Source organism: Choloepus didactylus, chromosome 3 (assembly GCF_015220235.1).
Source record: "Choloepus didactylus isolate mChoDid1 chromosome 3, mChoDid1.pri, whole genome shotgun sequence".
Classification (NCBI taxonomy): Eukaryota; Metazoa; Chordata; class Mammalia; order Pilosa; family Megalonychidae; genus Choloepus; species Choloepus didactylus.
The window spans coordinates 180,092,765-180,119,383 of record NC_051309.1 but is presented as its reverse complement, the minus strand read 5'-3'; the positions used below and the strand labels follow the sequence as shown (position 1 = coordinate 180,119,383).

Below are 26,619 nucleotides of genomic sequence, written 5' to 3'. Positions count from 1 at the left end.
AGATATACATGCCTAGGAGAGCATATATGGGACTCATGTTTCTAAACATGAGTCCATATGCATAAAAATATAAAAGATAAATAAGGAGCATGATCATGCCTGGCAGGTATCACATCTAATGGGGACATATTTAAGTACCTAGAACCACCCAAAGGCCCAGTCTTAGCACATATACTCAGTGATCGGCTCAGTCTTCATACCAGTCCACATGGACCATGAGCACTAACTCTCAGCACAGACTCACAATGCATTAGCAGATGAGACTGGTGCCAAGACCACTCTCAGTTTTGCTAAGAAAGGCTGGGTGATATCTGCAACCCTCCTCCAATATATTTTTGCAGGCCTCTGAAATGACACTAAATGGTGATTGAGATCCAGCTTGCAGCTATACATGTAATGTCATCCTTCCTTCCCTGATTAATTCAAAACAGATTTCTCTTTCCCTTTTGATAAATCCAAATTTTAAATATTTGAGACCATGAATCATTTTCAGGGGATAAGTTCAAGTTCTGCCCACAGCCTAATACCAAGCAAAGATGACGTCACTTCTTTCTGCTCAGGAAAAGAGCTGGTGGCATCCTCAAACTGCTTAACCAAGTAAGCATCTAGCTTCCAGTTCTGCCACAGGGACCAGCTTTATGTGTATATGTGTTGTTTTGTTTTGGTGGACTTTTTCTATTTGATAAATACATCTTTAGAAATTTGCCATGAAAATCTTTCAGTTCAAAAAATAATTTAGATTGAGAAAACTGATTAACAAATGACACCTCTCTTCTACTGGAAAATAAAATGAATTTGAGCAATATCATCAGTTTTAATTAAGTAAATGACTTTAAGCTAAATACTGTTTCTTAATATCTTAAGTATTATTTTCAGCCAAAAAAGGTATTTATAAAGTGAAAATAGTTAAAACAATTGCCCTCTTTTAAAAGCAGGGCTCTGTTAATACATAGGCCCATAAAAGCTGCACTAGAATTCGTATATTTCAATATTCTGTACATGTCCTGCCTTCTTTTTGTCCATTCTTCTCTAGTCTTCCCTAGTGTCCCAAGTCTCATTTTTTCCAGTCTTTCCTCCACCATTCTTGCTACTCCATGCACCTTTCTGCTCTCTTTTAAATTCCAGATCCTCAGTTGCCCTCAGAGCAAGCACTATTTTGTGTATCCCTGTTAAGTGAGCAGGTACTCAAAATACACAGAATGAATACATTTCTACTTCACAACAGGTACAGATATTCCTTTTTTCATTTCTCAAAATACTTTCAACTAAAAGGAATTTGAAAGTCATTTAAGAATCATGAACATTTTTCTGTATCCAAATTTTCTAGAAAGTTAATTCATGCAAGTACTATCCAATTTACATATTGATCACACCTTCACATTTACTAGTTTCCTGAGGATTTCTAACCTATTTACCACCTTATAAAAGGTGGTGGAGGGGGAAATCACCCTTGTGATTTTTTTTTTTTTTAGTATTGTTCCATAATAGTTTATTTCTACTTTTTAGAAATACATGGATAGACACTTTGTATTCTGTAATTAAGAAATACCATGGAGTTAAAGCTCTCTTCATTTAACAAGGAATTGTGAAGCACATAAGGTAAGCCATTTCTGAGTTAGACTTCATAAAATGAATTAAATCTGTATATTTTGTGTTTATGAGGACTAAAATTTTTTTTATTTAAAACATTGTGGTAGTCAGTCATGTACTGATTAACTTTTTCCATAATGTGTACTAAGTGTCTGCTGTGTGCCAGAATTGGGCTAGATGTTGGGGACTCAGTCCCAATGTCATAGAGCTTACAGTCTAAAAGAAAGATTTGCAAATCTTGATGGACTTTACATTCTTGATGTTCACACAAGAGTTATTATTCTCATTTTCAAAAGTACGTCACACTCTAACAGTATTATCACTCTAGACTTCTGTTTCTAAACTAAAGAGAAGACAACAAAAAGTTTAAAAACATTAGCTTTCATATAATATCTTCAAAAACAACCATGCAAGAAACTCTGAGAGGCAATCTACAAAAAAAAAAAAAAAATCTTTGGATAATAAAGATTTCCAATTAAGAAGCACTTGGAGAAACACAAATTTTAAGGTTAGCCTTAACTCTGCCTATGATGTCTTGGCTTTGGTTATCTGAAATGCCTAGAATGTCTTGCCTTTGGTCATTTGTAATAAGTGAAATTGAATTGCCACATCTGAAGAAGTTTCTCTTTAGATAATAGCATGAAACCAATTTTCAAAATTTCCAATTCTGTATTCTGAAATCTGCTGCAGTGCATTCTACAACATGTTTTCTAGGATCCAATTTTAAGGTTTGGCCAGCAAACTTATACACACCTTTTCACTTATATGTCTGAATGTAAGAAAAGCTTCCTTTTTGGAGATTTACTATTGATTCCTCCATACACTAAACATCTGTACATCAAAATGTCTCTATCAACCATCTACTTTAATACTGTCTCAGTTTAATTCTTACATATCATCATAAAACTATTCTGGCCCTGCCTTGAGAATTTTTGGTCTATTTTTCTTGCCTTGTCATTAAAAAAAAAGAAAGGATTAGATCATTTCCCAAGAGCAATAACATAATGAATAAATCCCCAAGAACATTTTTTTTAAATACCACTTTATTAACAGTAAATGCATCACATTTAACAGAAATTGAACGTTGCCTTAATTCATACTCAGTAGAATGATGCCTAAGGTGACCAGGTGGGAGCATCAGTTGGAAAAAAAAAATTGTCACCAACTATTCATCTCAAGTGGCCAAAGCAGAGAAAATGGTATATTCCTTTTTCCTTAGAAAAGGTCGTGTGCAGTTTCAAAATCGGAATGCCTGTCAGAGGCCACTTTTCAGAGGAAGACCTATGTGTCTGCGCACGCCACCACCCCAGGATAGGCGATATCCTCGACATCCTCACCCACACCCCCACGCCCCGCCTGGAACATCCGCAGCAGAGGGTGTCCCTAATACGCACAAACAGAGAGATGGGTACTCAGAGCCTGCAGGACCCAGTAAGCTGGACCGCCAAGAAACAAATGATAAATGACCCCTCTTCGTTTCCTTTAAGCCCCTGCTCTCGGCACCTTATCTTTCCACTCCGGTCTGCAAGGAAGGCCAACCCCCACCTTAAGGACTCCCAAATAGTCCCTCCGGTCTTTGATACCGCAAAGCGAGTGGCCGCCGGGTTTGCATGCCCAGGGTTTGCTTGCTTCGCAATACCATCCCCACCCACTCCAGCCTCTCCGGCCTATACTCACTGAAGGGTATAAGGGCTAGGGATGGTGTTTGGGGCTGGGGAGGAGGCGAGCAGGTAGAGAATGGGATCTGGGCACTAATCAGCAGCACTCTATGCTGGGGGTTCTATCCCAACTTCACCCCTCCAATCTTCCACTTCCCACCTCCCACCCCAGTCACCGTTCCAGGAGGCATTCCTGGGCCCACCCTTCTCTCCCCCCTCCCTCCCCACCACCAACGATTCCAACCCTCTGCCACCCTCCGGGACGCCGCCAGGGAGGGCAGGGAGAAGCGCCCTTACCAGGTTCATGGACACCGGGGTTGTCAGACAGCTCGATGACCAGGAGCTCCCGGCCCTCGAAGCTGCGCCCCACCGTGTAGATCCTGCTGATGGCGGTGCACTGCAGCCACACTGACACCAGCGCCTCGCGGAGCTCGGGGTAGCGGTGATACTCAAAGGAGATGCCGTCCTCCTGCTGCAGGCGCCGGCGCCGTCTCATGCCCGCCGCCGGCCCCCCGGGCTCCTGGGCTTCGGCACCTAACAGCCACCCCAAGGCTGCCAGTGCTCCGCACAGCGTCAGCAACGCCCGGCCGCCTCGCCCCGCCATCGCTGCACCCCGCCGCCGCCGCCCGCGTCCGCTGCACGGCAACCGCTGGCCGTGCGTCCGAGCTCGGGGCCGCCTCTTTTGTCTGCCCGGCTCCCGGGCTTAGCTGGTCCGCGCTGCGGTGGGGCTGCGAGTTTCGCACAGCCTCCTCTCGCTTCACTTTCCTGTGCTGAATGAGTGTCAGCCCCGGCGCTGAGGCCACCCAGAGGAGAGCCGCGAAGCCGCGACTCCGCGGGCTGCACTACCCGCCGCCAGGCCCAGGGGAGATGCAGAAGAAACCACTGCAAGGAGGGGGCGCGACCAAAGCAAACAACCTTCACCGGCCTGGCGGCTGGCGCAGAGGGAGCCCCAAGCCAGTGTTACTCTAGGGGCTCCGCTGCGTTATTCATTAGCTCAGAACCACGTCAAAAGCCAAATGGCGCCGGGGACGATGCAGGTGAAATGACAGCTAAAACGTGGATTTGACGACGTTGTTGTCATTGAGAGACTCATGACATTGCATATGGAAGAAATATTCTTGGATTGTTTTTGGAGCCTGTTAAATTAACTTCTATCTCAAACAAATTAGGATTTCCATCTTGCTATCTTGATGTGCACCAAGAATTAGAGTATATTCCAGGAAAAAAAAAAAAAAACAAAACAAAACGAAAAGGAACACTTGGCAGCCACTTGCCTTTTCTCCATGATGTATTTTTCATAACTGTATTGATAGTCCAAACACAAACCCCAAGGGTTGGGTTTGCATTTATTCCGAGGTCTGGCTAGAATATAGAGCACTGTGTGTTTCAACCTAGAGGTTGACAAGAATAAAAATATATTCTATCCACTTGCACATATAATTTTTAATTGTGTTTATGTACATTCCTGGATTCTTCCAGAAAACAGATAAGACAATATCATTTGGCAGTGGCTACACCAACCATTTTCTGTAGTACATTGGGGAAAACAAACTGCAGCTCTGAGGCTGCAGAAGACAAAGGATTTCATTTGACGTTAAGATTAAATCTCATTGTAGAAAGAAAACTCTGATCATGATAAATGAGAACACTCTTCCCCTTGAAAAGTTACTGTAAAAATATAGAATCATTTAAAGCTCTAAATACCCGGACTTTAGACAGATTTTATATTCCTGGAGCAACATCCAGACCAGATGTTATTCTGAAGAGGCTGCCATTTGGATTCAAAAGCAGCACAAATCTAAATAAATAAATAATTTGTGTTCCAATCAAGCAGAAAAACTGGAAACCATGAAGGTAATTTTTCACATTAGACTTTTTTTTCATAAGCTTGCTCATTCTCAACCTGTCCAGATATTTACATGATTTTACTGGATCAAAAATAAAAGTACAAGCATGGTAGGTAAGGTGCTGCTGGAGAAATGCATCTGCAATCCCCTCCCCCCACCCCCAACACACATACACACCAACTCTCTATATTTCCCACAGCTACATGGATCTTCATTTATGGATTTTTTTTTTTTTTTTTTTTTTTTTTGGTGGGGGAGCTGCCACTATAAAGATAGGCCACTCAGGTGAGTTTGGATCCAGCCACATTCCTTGTCAATATAGGCAAAGAGACATAGAACCGTGTATTTTCCACCATGACCAGTCTGAATTTGATTATGTGGTCCAGAAGTTTGAAACCAAAGTTGTAATTACATTTCTAAAATCATGCCCAAAAGAGAAACCTTGGAAATGTAGAAAAAGAAAACAGAGTAGCTAAAACCAATAATTTCAGAAGAGGAAGATTAAGGTTTTCACGTAAGTAATTTAAAGGAATCACACTGATTTGTGGCTAGGTGAGGCATATTGACTAGTAACTACACACATAAACACATCATTCATTAAAGTCCTGTGTTGCCCTTTAGCTGTCTTTTTTAACAAAAGCTGTGTTTTCTATTTGCTTCCAAATCTCAATTTTACAGGTTGTCTTTCACTTTTTTTAATGGGTGAACTCATACCAGTTTACCAGCTGTGCAGTCTCACTTGAGGTTGTCTTGTTTTAGATCTTAGATGTTTGTTTCCCTTATGTATAAAATGAAATGGCTGGATTAGATTATTCAACAGAATCATCTGGAGAGTTTATAAAATGTTCAGATTCCCAATACCCTTCCCATTCAGTAGGTATATGGTGAGTTTCACGTACTAACAAGTTCCAGGTTTTAACAAGAACACCAGGTATTTCTGATTTTGATGTTTGATTGACAAGCACACTTTGAGAAGTACTGTCATACGTTTTCAAAGATCTCTTTCAGATCCAAAATGCTATGATCCAAGTTTTCTTTTTGAAAAAAAATGTTCCTGCACATCTAAATTCAGTAGAACTCCTCACATATCATTGGGTGTACCACATACACCAAGGCTTCAGTTCAAAGGAACTAAAACATGGTCTTTGAATTTCTGGGCTATTTTGGGTGTAGGAAAGCTGTACTAACTTCACTGGAGCATACATTACTTAACTTGTGGCTTTGTAGGCAATTATGCAAAAGGTTACATACCTGTTTTAGTTTCCTAGCTGCTAAAACAAATACAATAATGTGGGTTGGCTTAGCAACAGCAATTTATTGGTTCAAGATTTCAGAGTCTAGAAGGCTTGCTTCCTTCCAAGGTCAGTATCTTCTGGCTGGCCAGCAATCTTTGGGGCTCCTTGCCTTTCCCATCATCACACATAGCAGTGCCTTCTCCTCTGTCCTCTAGGTTCCATTGACTTCCAGCTTCTGGCTGCTCCCTGTGGCTTCTCCCTCTGTCTGACTTTCATTCTGCCTATAACAGACTTCAGGTCACACTTTAACTGCAGTAACATCTTGAAGAGACCTCAACTGCAGTCCGTCCACACCCACCAGAATGCAGACCAACACCAAGAACATGTCCAGTCTGGGGTACTGAATTCAATCCACCACAATAAACATCCTGATTGCTGGGTAGAAAATTTTGCATGTCAAGTCTCCAATGCATTTGATGCTGTGAGCCCATAGTTAAATTGAGTAAGCAATCCACATTTTAAATTGTGCTAGAGACTGAGAAAGGGAGAGAAGATCTTTTTCTCATGTCACTTCTGGATATTTGGCATATTTAAGCTTCCTGAGCCTACACTTCCTGCCTCGCTTCTACTCTCTTCCAATCCGGAAACTGTCTCTTCCTATATCCCAAACCGTTTATTCTTTTTTTCCAAAGTCCGGTCTAAAACTCATCTACTCCACAAAACGTATTGTTTAACAAGGCTCTCTGGGGGCTAAATCCCTGATTTAGAGTAGTTGCTGATTTCCATGTTATAAATACTCCCACCTGGCTGATTTCAAATTACCAATATGACATAACTGAACACGGTGTTGGGAAGAGATATGTAGTAGCACATCCTTATGTGGTATGGAGGTTTTAAACTGTGTGCACAAATTCTCTGACACTCCTCCCCTTCAAGGGGTGCAGCTTATTTCTCTTCCTTTGAGAATAGCCTGAATTCCGTGACTCATTTCTAATGAACAGAGTACCGCAGAAGTGATGGGACTTACCTCCCAAAATAAGGTTATAAAAAGACTGCAGCTTCTGTCTTGATAGTTCTCTCAGGCACATGCCCTCTCTTGCTCTCTTTCTTAGATCACTCATTCTGGAGAAGTCAGCAGCCATGTTGTAGAGAGGTCCACATGGCTAGAAACTGAGGGAGGCCTCTCAACAACAGCCGGAGAGAACTGACATCCTTAGTAGAACAGTCCATGAGGAACTGACACCTGTCAACAACCAAATGAGTGGGCTTGGAAACACATTCTTCAGCCCCAGCTGAGCTTTGAGATGAGTGTCTCTCTGACAGCTTGACTACAACTTCATTAGAGAGCCTAAGCCAGAACCTCTAGCTAAACGACCCCTGGATTCCCCACCCACAGAAACTGGTACAATAAATATTTATTGTTTTAATCTGTTAAATTTGAGGAAATTTGTTACACAGCAACAGATAACTAATACATATAGTGTCTCCACCATACTCCTGATGGTACCAAGATCTCCCATCATGGAACCCTCCTCCTGGCCACTGCTGTGCCCCATACAGACATTTCTGCTACAGAATCCTTCCTCTTACCTGCTGCCATTCCCTGCCACGCACAATTAAGAAACTCTCATAGCCAACCTCCACTTAAACAGCTCTTCATTCACTCTAAAACATGCTGATGATGCCCATGCATCCTGCCTGTTCTTGACCAGTCCCCCAGCAGGCCTGACATGTCTTTCCCCAATGTCTTGTGTGTTTGCCAAGAGTCAGTCAGGCATGCACCAAAATGCTCCTGTCACTTTTCCTTGTGATTCTGTAATTAAGTATTGGATAAGCTGATAAAATATGAATAGAAGAAAGTTGAATGCCTTGGAAACACTTGGATTAAAATATAGAATTAGGTATGTGTTCTTGTTTGGTAAAGCTTCCAGAATGCAATATAATGGCTTTTAACAATGAGGATTTATTAACTTACTATTTACACTTCTCAGGCCATGAAAATGTCCACCTCAAGGCATCAACAGGATGATATCTGGACTCTGAAGACAGGCTGTCTGCTTCTGGGACATCTCTGTCACATGGGGAGGCACATGGCTAGCGTCTGCCGGTTCAGTGCTCCTGGGTTTCATTGCTTTCAATTTCTGGCTTCAGTGGCTTTCTCTGTTTTCTGTGGGTCCTCTCTTAGCTTCTCCAGGGCTTTTCTCATGAGCTGCTCTCAATTTCATCTCTTAGCTTCTCTGTCTTTATCTTCTTACAAAAGACTCCAGTAAGAAGATTGAGACCCATCTTGAATGAGGTGGGTCACATCTCAACTGAAATAATCTCATCAAAAGTTCCCACCTATGATAGGTCTGCACCCACAGGAATGGATTTAAAAAACATGGCCTTTTCTGGGGTACATAACAGCTTCAAGCTACCACAGTATGAATAAGCAAACTATAAAGACTAAGGTGAACATAAAAATCTATAAAGATTTTGGAGGCGGGGCAAGATGGCAGACTGGTGAGCTGTATGTTTTAGTTACTCCTCCAGGAAAGTAGGTAGAAAGCCAGGAACTGCGTGGACTGGACACCACAGAGCAATCTGACTTTGGGCATACTTCATACAACACTCATGAAAACGTGGAACTGCTGAGATCAGCGAAATCTGTAAGTTTTTGCGGCCAGGGGACCCGCGCCCCTCCCTGCCAGGCTCAGTCCCGGGGGAGGAGGGGCTGTCAGCTCCGGGAAGGAGAAGGGAGAACTGCAGTGGCAGCCCTTATCAGAAACTCATTCTGCTGATCCAAACTCCAACCATAGATAAACAGAGACCAGACACCAGAGAATCTGAGAGCAGCCAGCCCAGCAGAGAGGAGACAGGCATAGAAAAAAAACAACACGAAAAACTCCAAAATAAAAGCGGAAGATTTTTGGAGTTCTGGTGAACATAGAAAGGGGAAGGGCAGAGCTCAGGCCGGAGCTCAGGCCCTGAGGTGCATATGCAAATCCCAAAGAAAAGCTGATCTCTCTGCCCTGTGGACCTTTCCTTAATGGCCCTGGTTGCTTTGTCTCTTAGCATTTCAATAACCCATTAGATCTCTGAGGAGGGCCCTTTTCTTTTTTTTTTTTTTAATCCTTTTTTCTTTTTCTAAAACAATTACTCTAAGAAGCCCAATACAGAAAGCTTCAAAGACCTGCAATTTGGGCAGGTCAAGTCAAGAGCAGAACTAGGAGAGCTCTGAGACAAAACGCAATAATCCAGTGGCTGAGAAAATTCACTAAACACCACAACTTCCCAAGAAAAGGGGGGTGTCCGCTCACAGCCATCATCCTGGTGGACAGGAAACACTCCTGCCCATCGCCAGCCCCATAGCCCAGAACTGCCCCAGACAACCCAGTGTGACGGAAGTGCTTCAAATAACAGGCACACACCACAAAACTGGGCGTGGACATTAGCCTTCCCTGCAACCTCAGCTGATTGTCCCAGAGTTGGGAAGGTAGAGCAGTGTGAATTAACAAAGCCCCATTCAGCCATCATTTCAGCAGACTGGGAGCCTCCCTACACAGCCCAGCAGCCCAGAACTGCCCTGGTGGGACGGCACTCACCTGTGACATAGCACAGTCATCCCTCAACAGAGGACCCGGGGTGCACGGCCTGGAAGAGGGGCCCACTTGCAAGTCTCAGGGGCCATACACCAATACCAAGGACTTGTGGGTCAGTGGCAGAGACAAACTGTGGCAGGACTGAACTGAAGGATTAGACTATTGCAGCAGCTTTAAAACTCTAGGATCACCAGGGAGATTTGATTGTTAGAGCCAACCCCCTTCCTGACTGCCCAGAAACACGCCCCATACACAGGGAAGGCAACACCAACTACACACGCAAGCTTGGTACACCAATTGGACCCCACAAGACTCACTCCCCCACTCACCAAAAAGGCTAAGCAGGGGAGAAGTGGCTTGTGGAGAACAGGTGGCTCGTGGACGCCACCTGCTGGTTAGTTAGAGAAAGTGTACGCCACGAAGCTGTAGATCTGATAAATTAGAGATAAGGACTTCAATTGGTCTACAAATCCTAAAAGAACCCTATCAAGTTCAGCAAATGCCACGAGGCCAAAAACAACAGAAAATTATAAAGCATATGAAAAAACCAGACGATATGGATAACCCAAGCCCAAGCACCCAAATCAAAAGATCAGAAGAGACACAGCACCTAGAGCAGCTACTCAAAGAACTAAAGATGAACAATGAGACCATAGTACGGGAGACAAAGGAAATCAAGAAGACCCTAGAAGAGCATAAAGAAGACATTGCAAGACTAAATAAAAAAATGGATGATCTTATGGAAATTAAAGAAACTGTTGACCAAATTAAAAAGATTCTGGACACTCATAGTACAAGACTAGAGGAAGTTGAACAACGAATCAGTGACCTGGAAGATGACAGAATGGAAAATGAAAGCATAAAAGAAAGAATGGGGAAAAAAATTGAAAAATCGAAATAGACCTCAGGGATATGATAGATAATATGAAACGTCCAAATATAAGACTCATTGGTGTTCCAGAAGGGGAAGAAAAGGGTAAAGGTCTAGGAAGAGTATTCAAAGAAATTGTTGGGGAAAACTTCCCAAATCTTCTAAACAACATAAATACACAAATCATAAATGCTCAGTGAACCCCAAATAGAATAAATCCAAATAAACCCACTCCGAGACATAAACTGATCACACTGTCAAACACAGAAGAGAAGGAGCAAGTTCTGAAAGCAGCAAGAGAAAAGCAATTCACCACATACAAAGGAAACAGCATAAAACTAAGTAGTGACTACTCAGCAGCCACCATGGAGACGAGAAGGCAGTGGCACGATATATTTAAAATTCTGAGTGAGAAAAATTTCCAGCCAAGAATACTTTACCCAGCAAAGCTCTCCTTCAAATTTGAGGGAGAGCTTAAATTTTTCACAGACAAACAAATGCTGAGAGAATTTGCTAACAAGAGACCTGCCCTACTGGAGATACTCAAGGGAGCCCTACAGACAGAGAAACAAAGAAAGGACAGAGAGACTTGGAGAAAGGTTCAGTACTAAAGAGATTCGGTATGGGTACAATAAAGGATATTAATAGACAGAGGGGAAAAATATGACAAACATAAACCAAAGGATAAGATGGCTGATTCAAGAAATGCCTTCACGGTTATAACGTTGAATGTAAATGGATTAAACTCCCCAATTAAAAGATATAGATTCACAGAATGGATCCAAAAAAATGAACCATCAATATGTTGCATACAAGAGACTCATCTTAGACACAGGGACACAAAGAAACTGAAAGTGAAAGGATGGAAAAAAATATTTCATGCAAGCTACAGCCAAAAGAAAGCAGGTGTAGCAATATTAATCTCAGATAAAATAGACTTCAAATGCAGGGATGTTTTGAGAGACAAAGAAGGCCACTACATACTAATAAAAGGGGCAATTCAGCAAGAAGAAATAACAATCGTAAATGTCTATGCACCCAATCAAGGTGCCACAAAATACATGAGAGAAACACTGGCAAAACTAAAGGAAGCAATTGATGCTTCCACAATAATTGTGGGAGACTTCAACACATCACTCTCTCCTATAGATAGATCAACCGGACAGAAGACCAATAAGGAAATTGAAAACCTAAACAATCTGATAAATGAATTAGATTTAACAGACATATACAGGACATTACATCCCAAATCACCAGGATACACATACTTTTCTAGTGCTCACGGAACTTTCTCCAGAATAGATCATATGCTGGGACATAAAACAAGCCTCAATAAATTTAAAAAGATTGAAATTATTCAAAGCACATTCTCTGACCACAATGGAATACAATTAGAAGTCAATAACCATCAGAGACTTAGAAAATTCACAGATACCTGGAGGTTAAACAACACACTCCTAAACAATCAGTGGGTTACAGAAGAAATAGCAAGAGAAATTGCTAAATATATAGAGACGAATGAAAATGAGAACACAACATACCAAAACCTATGGGATGCAGCAAAAGCAGTGCTAAGGGGGTAATTTATAGCACTAAACGCATATATTAAAAAGGAAGAAAGAGCCAAAATCAAAGAACTAATGGATCAACTGAAGAAGCTAGAAAATGAACAGCAAACCAATCCTAAACCAAGTAGAAGAAAAGAAATAACAAGGATTAAAGCAGAAATAAATGACATAGAGAACAAAAAAACAATAGAGAGGATAAATATCACCAAAAGTTGGTTCTTTGAGAAGATCAACAAGATTGACAAGCCCCTAGCTAGACTGACAAAATCAAAAAGAGAGAAGACCCATATAAACAAAATAATGAATGAAAAAGGTGACATAACTGCAGATCCTGAAGAAATTAAAAAAATTATAAGAGGATACTATGAACAACTGTATGGCAACAAACTGGATAATGTAGAAGAAATGGACAATTTCCTGGAAACATATGAACAACTTAGACTGACCAGAGAAGAAATAGAAGACCTCAACCAACCCATCACAAGCAAAGAGATCCAATCAGTCATCAAAAATCTTCCCACAAATAAATGCCCAGGGCCAGATGGCTTCACAGGGGAATTCTACCAAACTTTCCAGAAAGAACTGACACCAATCTTACTCAAACTCTTTCAAAACATTGAAGAAAATGGAACACTACCTAACTCATTTTATGAAGCTAACATCAATCTAATACCAAAACCAGGCAAAGATGCTACAAAAAAGGAAAACTACCGGCCAATCTCCCTAATGAATATAGATGCAAAAATCCTCAACAAAATACTTGCAAATCGAATCCAAAGACACATTAAAAAAATCATACACCATGACCAAGTGGGGTTCATTCCAGGCATGCAAGGATGGTTCAACATAAGAAAATCAATCAATGTATTACAACACATTAACAAGTCAAAAGGGAAAAATCAATTGATCATCTCAATAGATGCTGAAAAAGCATTTGACAAAATCCAACATCCCTTTTTGATAAAAACACTTCAAAAGGTAGGAATTGAAGGAAACTCCCTCAACATGATAAAGAGCATATATGAAAAACCCACAGCCAGCATAGTACTCAATGGTGAGAGACTGAAAGCCTTCCCTCTAAGATCAGGAACAAGACAAGGATGCCCGCTGTCACCACTGTTATTCAACATTGTGCTGGAAGTGCTAGCCAGGGCAATCCGGCAAGACAAAGAAATAAAAGGCATCCAAATTGGAAAAGAAGAAGTAAAACTGTCATTGTTTGCAGATGATATGATCTTATATCTAGAAAACCCTGAGAAATCGATGATACAGCTACTAGAGCTAATAAACAAATTTAGCAAAGTAGCGGGATACAAGGTTAATGCACATAAGTCAGTAATGTTTCTATATGCTAGAAATGAACAAACTGAAGAGACACTCAAGAAAAAGATACCATTTTCAATAGCAACTAAAAAAATCAAGTACCTAGGAATAAACTTAACAAAAGATGTAAAAGACCTATACAAAGAAAACTACATAACTCTACTGAAAGAAATAGAAGGGGACCTTAAAAGATGGAAAAATATTCCATGTTCATGGATAGGAAGACTAAATGTCATTAAGATGTCAATTCTACCCAAACTCATCTACAGATTCAATGCAATCCCAATCAAAATTCCAACAACCTACTTTGCAGACTTGGAAAAGCTAGTTATCAAATTTATTTGGAAAGGGAAGATGCCTCGAATTGCTAAAGACACTCTAAAAAAGAAAAACGAAGTGGGAGGACTTACACTCCCTGACTTTGAAGCTTATTATAAAGCCACAGTTGCCAAAACAGCATGGTACTGACACAAAGATAGACATATAGATCAATGGAATCGAATTGAGAATTCAGAGATAGACCCCCAGATCTATGGCCGACTGATCTTTGATAAGGCCCCCAAAGTCACTGAACTGAGTCACAATGGTCTTTTCAACAAATGGGGCTGGGAGAGTTGGATATCCATATCCAAAAGAATGAAAGAGGACCCCTACCTCACCCCCTACACAAAAATTAACTCAAAATGGACCAAAGATCTCAATATAAAAGAAAGTACCATAAAACTCCTAGAAGATAATGTAGGAAAACATCTTCAAGACCTTGTATTAGGCGGCCACTTCCTAGACTTTACACCCAAAGCACAAGCAACAAAAGAGAAAATAGATAAATGGGAACTCCTCAAGCTTAGAAGTTTCTGCACCTCAAAGGAATTTCTCAAAAAGGTAAAGAGGCAGCCAACTCAATGGGAAAAAATTTTTGGAAACCATGTATCTGACAAAAGACTGATATCTTGCATATATAAAGAAATCCTACAACTCAATGACAATAGTACAGTCGGCCCAATTATAAAATGGGCAAAAGATATGAAAAGACAGTTCTCTGAAGAGGAAATACAAATGGCCAAGAAACACATGAAAAAATGTTCAGCTTCACTAGCTATTAGAGAGATGCAAATTAAGACCACAATGAGATACCATCTAACACCGGTTAGAATGGCTGCCATTAAACAAACAGGAAACTACAAATGCTGGAGGGGATGTGGAGAAATTGGAACACTTATTCACTGTTGGTGGGACTGTATAACGGTTCAGCCACTCTGGAAGTCAGTCTGGCAGTTCCTTAGAAAACTAGATATAGAGTTACCATTCGATCCAGCGATTGCACTCCTCGGTATATACCCGGAAGATCGGAAAGCAGTGACACGAACAGATATCTGCACGCCAATGTTCATAGCAGCATTATTCACAATTGCCAAGAGATGGAAACAACCCAAATGTCCTTCAACAGATGAGTGGATAAATAAAATGTGGTATATACACACGATGGAATACTACGCAGCAGTAAGAAGGAACGATCTCGTGAAACATATGACAACATGGATGAACCTTGAAGACACAATGCTGAGCGAAATAAGCCAGGCACAAAAAGAGAAATATTATATGCTACCACTAATGTGAACTTTGAAAAATGTAAAACAAATAGCTTATAATGTAGAATGTAGGGGAACTAGCAATAGAGAGCAATTAAGGAAGGGGGAACAATAATCCAAGAAGAACAGATAAGCTATTTAACGTTCTGGGGATGTGCAGGAATGACTATGGTCTGTTAATTTCTGATGGATATAGTAGGAGCAAGTTCACAGAAATGTTGCTATATTAGGTAACTTTCTTGGGGTAAAGTAGGAACATGTTGGAAGTTAAGCAGTTATCTTAGGTTAGTTGTCTTTTTCTTATTCCCTTGTTATGGTCTCTTTGAAATGTTCTTTTATTGTATGTTTGTTTTCTTTTTAACTTTTTTTTCATACAGTTGATTTAAAAAAGAAGGGAAAGTTAAAAAAAAAAAAAAGAAAAAAGAAAAACAAGGGAAAAAAAAAGATGTAGTGCCCCCTTGAGGAGCCTGTGGAGAATGCAGGGGTATTCGCCTACCCCACCTCCATGGTTGCTAACATGACCACAGACATAGGGGACTGGTGGTTTGATGGGTTGAGCCCTCTACCACAGGTTTTACCCTTGGGAAGACGGTTGCTGCAAAGGAGAGGCTAGGCCTCCCTGTATTTGTGCCTAAGAGTCTCCTCCTGAATGCCTCTTTGTTGCTCAGATGTGGCCCTGTCTCTCTAGCTAAGCCAGCTTGAAAGGTGAAATCACTGCCCTCCCCATTACGTGGGATCAGACACCCAGGGGAGTGAATCTCCCTGGCAACGTGGAATATGACTCCCGGGGAGGAATGCAGACCTGGCATCGTGGGACAGAGAACATCTTCTTGACCAAAAGGGGGATGTGAAAGGAAATGAAATAAGCTTCAGTGGCAGAGAGAATCCAAAAGTAGCCGAGAGGTCACTCTGGTGGGCACTCTTATGCACACTTTAGACAACCCTTTTTAGGTTCTAAAGAATTGGGGTAGCTGGTGGTGGATACCTGAAACTATCAAACTACAACCCAGAACCCATTTATCTCGAAGACAGTTGTATAAAAATGTTGCTTATGAGGGGTGACAATGGGATTGGGAAAGCCATAAGGACTACACTCCACTTTGTCTAGTTTATGGATGGATGAGTAGAAAAATAGGGGAAGGAAACAAACAGACAAAGGTACCCAGTGTTCTTTTTTACTTCAATTGCTCTTTTTCACTCTAATTATTATTCTTGTTATTTTTGTGTGTGTGCTAATGAAGGTGTCAGGGATTGATTTGGGTGATGAATGTACCACTATGTAATGGTACTGTAAACAATCGAAAGTACGATTTGTTTAGTATGACTGCGTGGTATGTGAATATATCTCAATAAAATGAAGATTAAAAAAAAGATATCTATAAAGATTTTGTTCTTAGATTTGTTCTAAAACTTGTTGCATCACTTTGAAGAAATTGGAATTATAAATGGTAGAAAATACTTTTTTTCCAAGAAAAATAAGAGGAACTCCAATCAATGGCCATATGCATGGCCTTTCTCCTACAACCAATAACCAGTGGGTGGATGAATATATCTTTAGTTTTAAGTTCAAATAAATTTTTAAAATTGTTCTTGCATGCTTCATTTTTAATGACTCCCTGCTTTACCTGACTTTGTCCATTAACCAACCCATCAAACGTTCCAACTGTATCAGAGAAGACTGCGGGTATGTACCAGAGCAAACAGGTAACAACCAAATACTTTCTAAACATGCCACTTGCATCAGCTTGACAGTACTCCATCTACTAAAAGGCACCACTGAAAATCTAATCACCAACTTAAATTGCATGTGGCACAGAAGCTTTATCACTCTTTCTCTACAACTCTACCCTGTAAGCATTTCTCTGTAACCCAGTGACCACTCCCATATAACTGCTCTCCCAGAAGCACTGCTTATCAGAAGTGTAAGCCACATACGTAATTTTAAATTTTCTGGCAGCCACATTAAAAAGGAAGTAAAAGAAACAGGTGATGAAGTTGTTGAACTGCAAACCAGTAACCTTGATTTTTGAAGACAATTGTATAACTATGTGGCTTACATGGTGTGACAGTGTGATTGTAAAAAACTTGTGGCTCACACTCCCTTTATCCAGGGTATAGGCAGATGAGTAGAAAAATGGGGACAAATATTAAATGAAAAATAGGGTGGGACGGGAAGGTGGAATATTTAGGTGCTCTTTTTTACTTTTTAATTTAATTTAATTTTTTTTTTTTTTTGGAGTAAGGAAAGTGTACAAAACTTGTGGTGATGAATGCACAACTATAAGATGGTACTATGAACATTTGATTGTACACCATGGATGATTGTATGGTATGTGAATATATCTCAATAAAACTGTATTTAAAAAAGGAACAGGTGAAATCAATTTTAATGCTATATTTTTAAACTGATATATCCCAAATATTATCATTTCAACTTACAACCAATGTAAACTATATCAAGATACTTTTTTTCACAATGACTTCAAAATCCATGTGTAATTTACACCTATAACACATCGCAATTCTGACTAGCCATATTTCAAATGTTCAGTAGCCACATTTGTCTAGTGCTATCGAAGAACTGACAAATCTTGTTGCTCTTATATTTCTGTCTTTTAAAATTATTCCTTCTATTCTATCTTTACAGTTAATGCCTTGGTGCAGGATCTGGTTATTTCTTGCCTAGACTTTGGCAACATCCTCCCCTTGAGGTAACTTATCCCCATCACTTGTTAATGTTAGTCCTTAATCTTGCTGCCAAAATCACTTTCTTCTTCTTTCACCTTGACTACACTATCCACTACCCTGGCATGCCCATATGTTAGTGGATCAAAACCAAAGCCATGATCCTTTTTCTCAGATTATTTCATTAGAGGGCCCTAGGAATTCTTATTTCTTCTATCCCCTTGTGCTTCTTTCACTGCCGTGTTTTTAATCTCTCAAGCTATTACATCAAATTTTTGCACCATTGTTCCCCAACCTACAAGTATATTTGTATCAACCCCATCCTCACCTCCTAAAGTGTGTTTCCATCTCTCAAGGCCAACCCTATAGCCTAGATATTATGCCCAGCTTCCTCTTCTCCATTGGGCAGCCTTCTTCTCTGCTGCACTTTCAGAACCTCTTTCTCTCCTTTCACTTCTCCTTTTGCACAAAACTTTCCTACCCTCTTAAAAAAAATGACACCCTCACTTGAATTCACTTTCCCCTTTAGCTATCATACAGACACCTTCACTTTCCCACATTGAATTCACTCTTTTACACAAGTTCTAGTCTACTAAGACAACATTCAGTGGGCGTTTACTGTTTGTGAGGTATTACACTAAGCACTCTGTGTACAGTATCTAACTACACCTACCTGTTCACATTGGGAAACAACTGCCTAGATCCTCCTTCAGGAATGAAGGGCTATTCCCCCAGCAGACAGGAGTGCTATTAGCAGATGGCCTCAACTGTCACCCTCTTTTGAGGATTGCCTTGGCTGAGGAAAGCCACAGTGGCCAAGGCCATACACCCTTCCCTGTCAGCCCACATCCAGAGACTGATCACCGTAGCAGTATATAGGCCCAACTCCCTCTCTCATACTCAGAGCAACTCTGAAGTTCATCCCAGCTTCGGAGCATCCCATGGGGTCATCTGAGGACTTTGTTGAGACTGCATCACAGTTCAACTTCTCCATCTGCTCAATCCTGCTTCCTTCCCTTCCTCTTCCCAGGTATAGATCTCAAGAGCACTTGCTAATAAACCTTCTGCATGCTAACCTAATATCCCAGAATCTGTTTCCTAGGAACCCAACCAGTAGTCTGTGAAGATTTAAGTAACTTTCCCTTGGTCACAGAGGAAGGAAGCAACATATGTAAGATATGAACCTGGCCATTCCAACTCCCAAGCCTGTGAGCTCTGATCCACTGTGTCATGTCATCCAGTGATTTCCTAAAATGATAACCCATCAGATGCTTTTGTGAATTTGTCTTCCTGGAGCGCTTGCCTCTATTTAATACCATGGAGGGCTTCTTCCTTCTTCAACCCTGTCTGCCTTTGACTTTGGTGCCTGTACAATCCACTAGCAGGACCTTGCTGACCTTTCTTGGGCCTCCACAAGACTCCACACTTGGCCCACTGCTCTGCTCCCTCTGCACATGCTCTGGGTGATTTCATCCATTCTCATGGTTTCAATTGTCACTTCTCAACTCCCAGATTTATAGCTCTCAAGACTCAGACTCTTATACCCCTCCCACCTAGTGCTTATGCCCCTACAGCCCAGCACAGTGAAGGCCTCAGTCACAAGTGCCCAATATATGTTTGCAAATGAAAGAATGAATTAGCAAATTTGCAACCAACCTCCTTATAATCATTGAACTCAGGCTTCTCCCATGGTTTTAGTCTTCTTTTTAATCAGCAAGCTTGTTCTGCTCCCACATTCTCCTATGGGTACCCGTCCTTGATATGGTGCAATAACCACAGTGCCCTCTTCCCTCCTAAACCACATTTGCCACGTTGCCTGCATGTGACATGTCATTTTCCAATTTTCTCTTTATATCTGTGTAATTATTCAGTCTATCCTATTTCTGTTCACATTGGTATTGTCCTAACAAGATGTCAGGGTGAAAGAGTCTCTTCCTTAGTGAAAGCTGCTCACTTGCCTGCTAGGCCACTGAGTCATAAATGTATGCACACATTACGTTGTGTCCACACATGTGTGTGATACTCTCTCCAGCCTTGCCCAACACTTTGATAGACTCTCTTTCTGGATGGATGGACTGATCATGGGGCTAATGAAATAAAAATTGAGGTTTATCAATGAATCATGTACAGAGAAAAAAAAAACATCATTACCAGGATGCACCCTTAATTTTAAAGAAGCCATAAACCCAACATCCCCATGAAGGAATGACAGCTTAAAGCAGATGCCTGCTGGTAGGAGAGTGGCCAGTCACATCAACACAATTAAAAAAATAAAAATCACACCGATCAAGTGGGTACTCAAGCAATATTCATTAATTACTATGATTTTAACATAGTAACATTATATAAGTATTGCTAATGTACACCTCAATGTAGATTCATCTCCGCAGTTGAATCAGAATTCACCTATACCCCAAAAACAACACTTGTATTGGACCTTTTGTTGAAAAGTTACTCATATTTGGAGTCTTGTTCCAAGTTAATGAAGAAGGCAGCTTGGATTGTTCCACCCTTTGTTGCATGATTTATACAGGGTCATATGGTCAAAACCATGCGATTTCTATAAGGGAAGAAGAATGGGAGAGAGAGAGTGGAGAGGGGAGAGGGGATGAAAGAAGAGGAAGGAGGGAAGAGTAAATCAAGTTGAGGAACCATCTCTATACCTTTTTGAAGATAAACAGTAGCATAATAATAAAAAGACAACACTACATTTATAAGGTGCTTTCATGTTTACAAAGTGTTTTACCTGCATTTTCTCACTTGATTTTCATAAACCTCATTTTATTATCTGCATTTTATAGATATACTACCTGAATTCACAGAGGATAAATTCTAAAGCAAAGATATGCTGGGTCAGAGAGAAAATGTTATTCACTCAAAAATAGATTTTAGAATCATCCCTTCGCTTAATTTTTTTTTGCATCTGAGCTGATTCTATGTTAGGAAGACATACTACAAATCTCAAGTCTTAGCATGTTACCAGAGACCAATAATAAATTCAATTTCTGTGTTCTTTCATCTATGAAGAAATTATTATTCTTATACCTTTACCAACTATAAAATGTGATATGCCTTTAACAACTATGAAATATTATGGTGTTCATCATATTTAACTTAAAATAATATACTCTACTACTTAAAAACAAGATAAAAATATGGAATAAAAAAGATGATATGATAGCTTACTTATAAGATGTTATGGTAAGCTCTAGCAGTTAGAGGGATAAGTGAAAGATGTTTGCTTTATAGGCCTTCATTTTCCCACTATTACATTATTCAGGAAAAGATAAAAGTGAGTTTTCTCTTATATACCCACCTTGGGGAATGAAGTTACCAAAATGAAAATCAAATGCCACCCTCTCCTCAGAAAAAGACTCCAAAAGATGACTGTTTTTCTCTTTAGCTAAAGGATGCTACCCAGCATCTTTATTTATGATGTAAGTTAATTTGCTCAGGAATCTACAGTGGTAACTCTGAATATTACATAGATGTACATCGCAGAACACTAATCTTTCATTGTAATCAAGGATCATTTTTACTTGGGTGTTTAATACTCTTGTGAAACTCTTGTCCAACCCTCCACATCTTCCCTCCAAATAACTCTGTTTTTCACCCAGTCTTCCCTCATCTCAGAAATCACCTCATTACATATTTGTTAAATCTAATACCAGTCTGTGCCCTTGATCTTTCCATTTCCCCCCTGCCCCACAGCAGCAATTTCAATAAATTTGAGCAATTATATGGAATTCCCTTACTTCTTTCCATTGCCATTGCTACCACCCTAACCTAAGCCACCATCTTCTCTCACGTGGACAGCTGCAATCACCTCCCAATTGGATTCCCTGCTTCTATACCTGCCCCGCCCTGAGAATCTATTCGGTGCACAACAGCCTATTTTCAGAATATAAACCAGATGATACCACTCCTCTGCTAAGTCATGGCATTCAAAGTCCTACAGGATCTGCTTCCTGCCCTCCTCCCTCAACTACACACGCCTTCTCAGGCCTTCTAAATGCAGCTGTGTTGTTTTCCTTTTGCCCTGTGAATGTACCTTGCCCGTCCCACATCCGGGCTTTCCCTAGAATGTGCTTCCCCTAGCTCAGACATGACCTGTCTTTGCCATCACCTCCTCAGAAGGGCCTTTCCTGACTATGCACAGTAGAACTCCCAGGTTCTGTCAGTTATAACTTCTTGTTCATTTGTTTCATCATACTTATCGCAAAATGATGTTTCTTTACATGTGTGGCTTTCTTTTCCCACTGGACAGTGAGTTCCTTGAGGGTAGTGATGTTGTCTGCCTCGGGTATGTCTATATCACCAGAGCCTAGCCCATAAAAGGGATTCAACAAGTATTTGTTTAATGAATGAATATCTTCTATGTCCTAACAGTTTTTATTTAAGCCCATGAAAACTTTATGCCTTTTAATCTAAAGGTTTCAAGGAAATAAGCCATTTACCTCTTAAAAAAGAATATCATTCCTAGTAGCCTTACCAGGCACTGCACTAATCATTGGCTTCAGTCTTCTGCCCTCTTACTACACTTTACAGTAAGAAAATAAAGGCTTAGAGAGGTAAAATAAGTTGCCCAAGTTTATGTAAACATGAAGAGTTGAAACCAGGATGGTGGAGAAACACAGCATGCTTTCCACATTGTACTGTAGGCTTTTAATTCCATCTTTTAATTCACTCATTTATTCAACAAATTTTTATTTTGGGCCTACTATATATGTGATGATTGGGTTCATGTGTCAACTTGGACAGGTGGTGGTGCCCAGTTGTCTGGTCAAAAAAACACTGGCCTGTTACTGCAAGGACATTTTGTGGACTTAAATCTTCAGTAAGTTGATTGCTTCTACAGCTGATTACATTTATAATCAGCTGAGGGGAGTGTCTTCTATAATGAGAGACATTTAACCCAATCAGTTGAAGTCTTTAAAAGGAGAGGTAATGAATTCAGCAGTCAGAAGAGAGAATTTCCATCATTTCCATCTCTATTTTCAGCCAGACATCCACTTCTGGGGAATTCATCAAAAACCATCATTGGAGTTGCCAGTCTGCCCTATAGAATTTGGACTCGTGCATCCCCACAGTTGTTTGAGACACTTTTTGAAAATCTCATATTTACAGATATTTCCTGTTGGTTCTATTTCCCTAGAGAACCCTGACTAATACTATATATATATGTATATGCCAGGAACTTGGTAATTTCTGAGTGGGATGGGGGATGGGGTTGGTGAGGAATACAAAATTGAATAAGATGAAGTTCTTTCCAGGGAGGCACTCAGAGTTCACTCTCCAGTCTAGAGACAAAAGGTTGCCGTCCCCAGTGATTAGCATGCTCTTTGGCTAGAACCAGTAACCATACATAAAAGAGTTAATTTCAATTGGGATTTAGCAGAATTGAAGTCTGGGCAAAACCTGTGCTGTTCAGAAGTAACTTGGTTAGTATTTTGAGTACTTTGAAAATAAAATGTGATATCTGTCCAATAAATAGATTGGTCAAATAATTAATTCACAAATTCAGAACATACCATATCCCAGTTGCTAGGAAACTCCCTTATAGCAGGAAGTGTTACCAAACACACTGAGTCATTAATTCCGTCCAGTTGGTCAAGGAAATTAGGTTCAGCTGCCACATTGCTCAAAATTGTTTCATGAAGGAGTCTTCCAAGCTTCGAATTTTTACTTGTTTTGTCTGGCCCCTCACCTCAGTAAATTATTATTTTGATCCTTGATTTTGCTTATATTTTCTTAAATATTTTCAGAACCCCCTAACCACCCAACCATTGTTCGGTCTTTAATCTAACTTCACCTCTAGGTGAATTCACCTAGGAATGAGCTTCTTATCTCCTTATCTTGTTCAGCCATGCTTTACTGGAAGTCAACAAGGGCTGGGACAACAGCAACGCACAGAGAAGGGGCTTAAATTGTACCTTGAACAGCTGGGATTAAGCAGGAGAGGAAACAGGGGGCAAATGAGGATTAGTCACAGGATGATGTGGAAGGAATTAAGTCACAAAGCCCTGTGGTTATCCTTCCACCTGGGCTTGCCTCTCCAGCACAGCCTCTGAGCAGGGCAAGTTCCCTTGTCTAAAACGCTTCAGAAAAAACTTCAAGGTGCATCATGACCTAGCTTTGTTCATTTTTCCAACTTCTTCTTCCATCACCTCCAATCATACTAACCTGGTATTTTCCATACTTCCACTTCTCACCAGATTTTTGGTAAATGCTTTTCCTTTTACTTGGATTACTCTTTCCCTTCTCTAGTCTCCTCCATTTCTAGTAATTTTGCATGCCTCAAATTAAGCATTATTTATTATGAGAAACTTCTCTAACAGTCTTTATTAAGATCCTCCTGGTATGTGTTCCCAAAGTTCCTTGTTTGTCTCCCCCTTTTCAGAACTTTTTAATAATTACTTATTTTATTGAACATAATCTCCCTTATACCATAAATTGTATGAGGGCAGGATCCATGTCCCTCATTCCCCCTAGTACATACCTAATGCCTAGCAGAATTTGATACACAATAGAAACAGGCTATTCTCACCAGTTGACATCTGATATTCTGCCATTTGAGTTGAGCCTCAACAACTCAAAAATAACTCACTCAAAATCTACGTTTATCAAGCTGCAACCATTTCCATCATTATGGGAAACAGCTGGTAGTTATGGATGTACACAGATCTGAGAGAAACATTGTGAGGTATGTGTCTGAGCTTAATGAAGAGCCCATCACCACTGCCTACTCTTGCCAGTTCACATGGAAATACATGTTGTAACCAGAGGGAACCTGGAATTTAGCTGTAAGTCCTGAGCAGGTGATGAGCTGGTCAGGACTTGCTTTGTTGCAATTAAAGTAAACTGAATTCAAATTTGGCTTAAGGGAAAAAGAAGGAAGGAAAGAAAGAAGGAAGGAAGGAAAGAAGAAAAGGAAAATGGGGAAGAGGGGAAGGAAGGAAGAAAATGTTTTAATTGATGTAATTGGAGTTGGCCTCTTACCCATCTCTTCCAGGTACTCGTCAGCAGCAGGAATCTGCATGTATCTATCCATCTGTCCATCTGTCCCTTTCCTGCCTCAGTCTGTACTGGCTTCATTCTATTCAGTTTAGAAGGTCTTTCTACACAGTTTCTATAGACACAGCCAGCTTCTCTCAATATCCATACATAATATTCCAGACAATGACTCTGGTCTTGGCCTGGCTGACATGGGTCAAGAGCCTGTTCTTAGTCCATTCATTGGAGGCAAGAAAATGGAGTATTCTTTTCAAGCTAAACCTAAAACTTGAGATCTAAAAGCCAAGAACAAGCAAACCCTCAAACATTTAGTATCTACAGAGTGTCTATAAAGACTAGAAACACAGGTGAAAACACATAATATCAGCAAGGACATATTCAATCTGTAAGAAAAATAAAATAATATTATCTGTGTTTCCAGACGTTCTGTATTCCTTTAGCTCTACGTTAGACCAGAGTTGTGCTATGAAATAGTGTTCCTTTTCTTAGTAAAGGCCATGAAAACACTGGGTGACTTATTTCTAATGTGCTCCTTGTTTCTGGAAGAGAATTTCTTTCTCCAGTCATCCCTTGGGCAGGATAAGATGTTAATCATCACCAAGTTCTCAGTCGGGGATTCTGCAGACTGTAAACAATTAGAGCTGTAGCACAGGCATGCTGCCACATTAAAAGGCAATATTTCTTAATAGTGTAGTCTCAGGATACTGTTGCCTTCTTGTTGCTTGTCTCCACACTGCACTGAATCAGTGCTTAAGAGAAAAATTCTTAGAAAATCCTCATAGTCTTCTCTATGGAATTCTTTCTAATGTGTCAGTTTAATGCAGTAACCAAGGGGTGGCTAGAGAATACCCTTGACTAGATGGTACAATAAACTAGAATAGAATGAAGAAAGAAGAAAAAGACCATTCATGTTGATAAACTAAATTGTCTGGGGAACAGCCACCCGGATTATCTCGTTCCAGCGTTTTTGGGTGCTTTCAATCCAGCATCGCATTCCTCACAGTGGGAAAATCACTTTCATTTTTGAGACATTAAAAGAGATGCTACAATTACATGGAAGCTAGAACAGGGTATGAGATTTTGTTATTCTGTTCACGCTAATGTAATACCCAATATATCCCAGAATATTTTGGATAGAAAATAAAAAAGTATTTCCAAAGTCCTCTTGAGGGGCTGGGGAAGAATGTGGAAATATTAAACTTCCCCACCTGGAGAATTCCTGATGTTCTCTTAAATAATATGGGCTCCCAGTTCAATAAGTCAAGCCCTCTATCTAGAGGCTTGCTCTTATGAAACTTATCTCTCAAAGGTGAAGCTACGTCTACTTATAACTGTGACCAACAGTCACCCCCAGAGAACCTCTTTTGTTGCTTAGATGTGGCCTTTTTCTCTCTAAGCCAACTATGCTTAGAGAGAAACTCACTGCCCTCACCCCTCTGCTACATGGGACATGACTACCAGAGTGTAAGTGTCCCTGGCAACATGGGACATGACTCCTGGGGATGAGCCTGGCCCTGGGATCATGGGATTCAGAAAGCCTTCTTGACCAAAAGGGGGAAAAGAAATGAAACCAAACAGAGTTTCAGTGGCTGAGAGATTTCAAATAGAGTGAAGAGGTCATTCTGGAGGCTATTCTTATGCATTTGATAGATATTCCT

General features: G+C 40.4%; 1 protein-coding gene across 1 annotated transcript in view; it reads right to left on the bottom strand.

Moving 5' to 3' along the window:
• CPE (carboxypeptidase E) overlaps positions 1-4,195 on the bottom strand; it is a 124,043-nt gene extending 119,848 nt beyond the window's left edge. The window contains exon 1 of the mRNA XM_037830964.1: positions 3,546-4,195. Within this exon, the coding sequence (XP_037686892.1) occupies positions 3,546-3,852 (307 nt within the window). The 5' untranslated portion in view covers positions 3,853-4,195. The remainder of the gene's footprint in view (positions 1-3,545) is intronic.
• Positions 4,196-26,619: the final 22,424 nt, after the last annotated feature.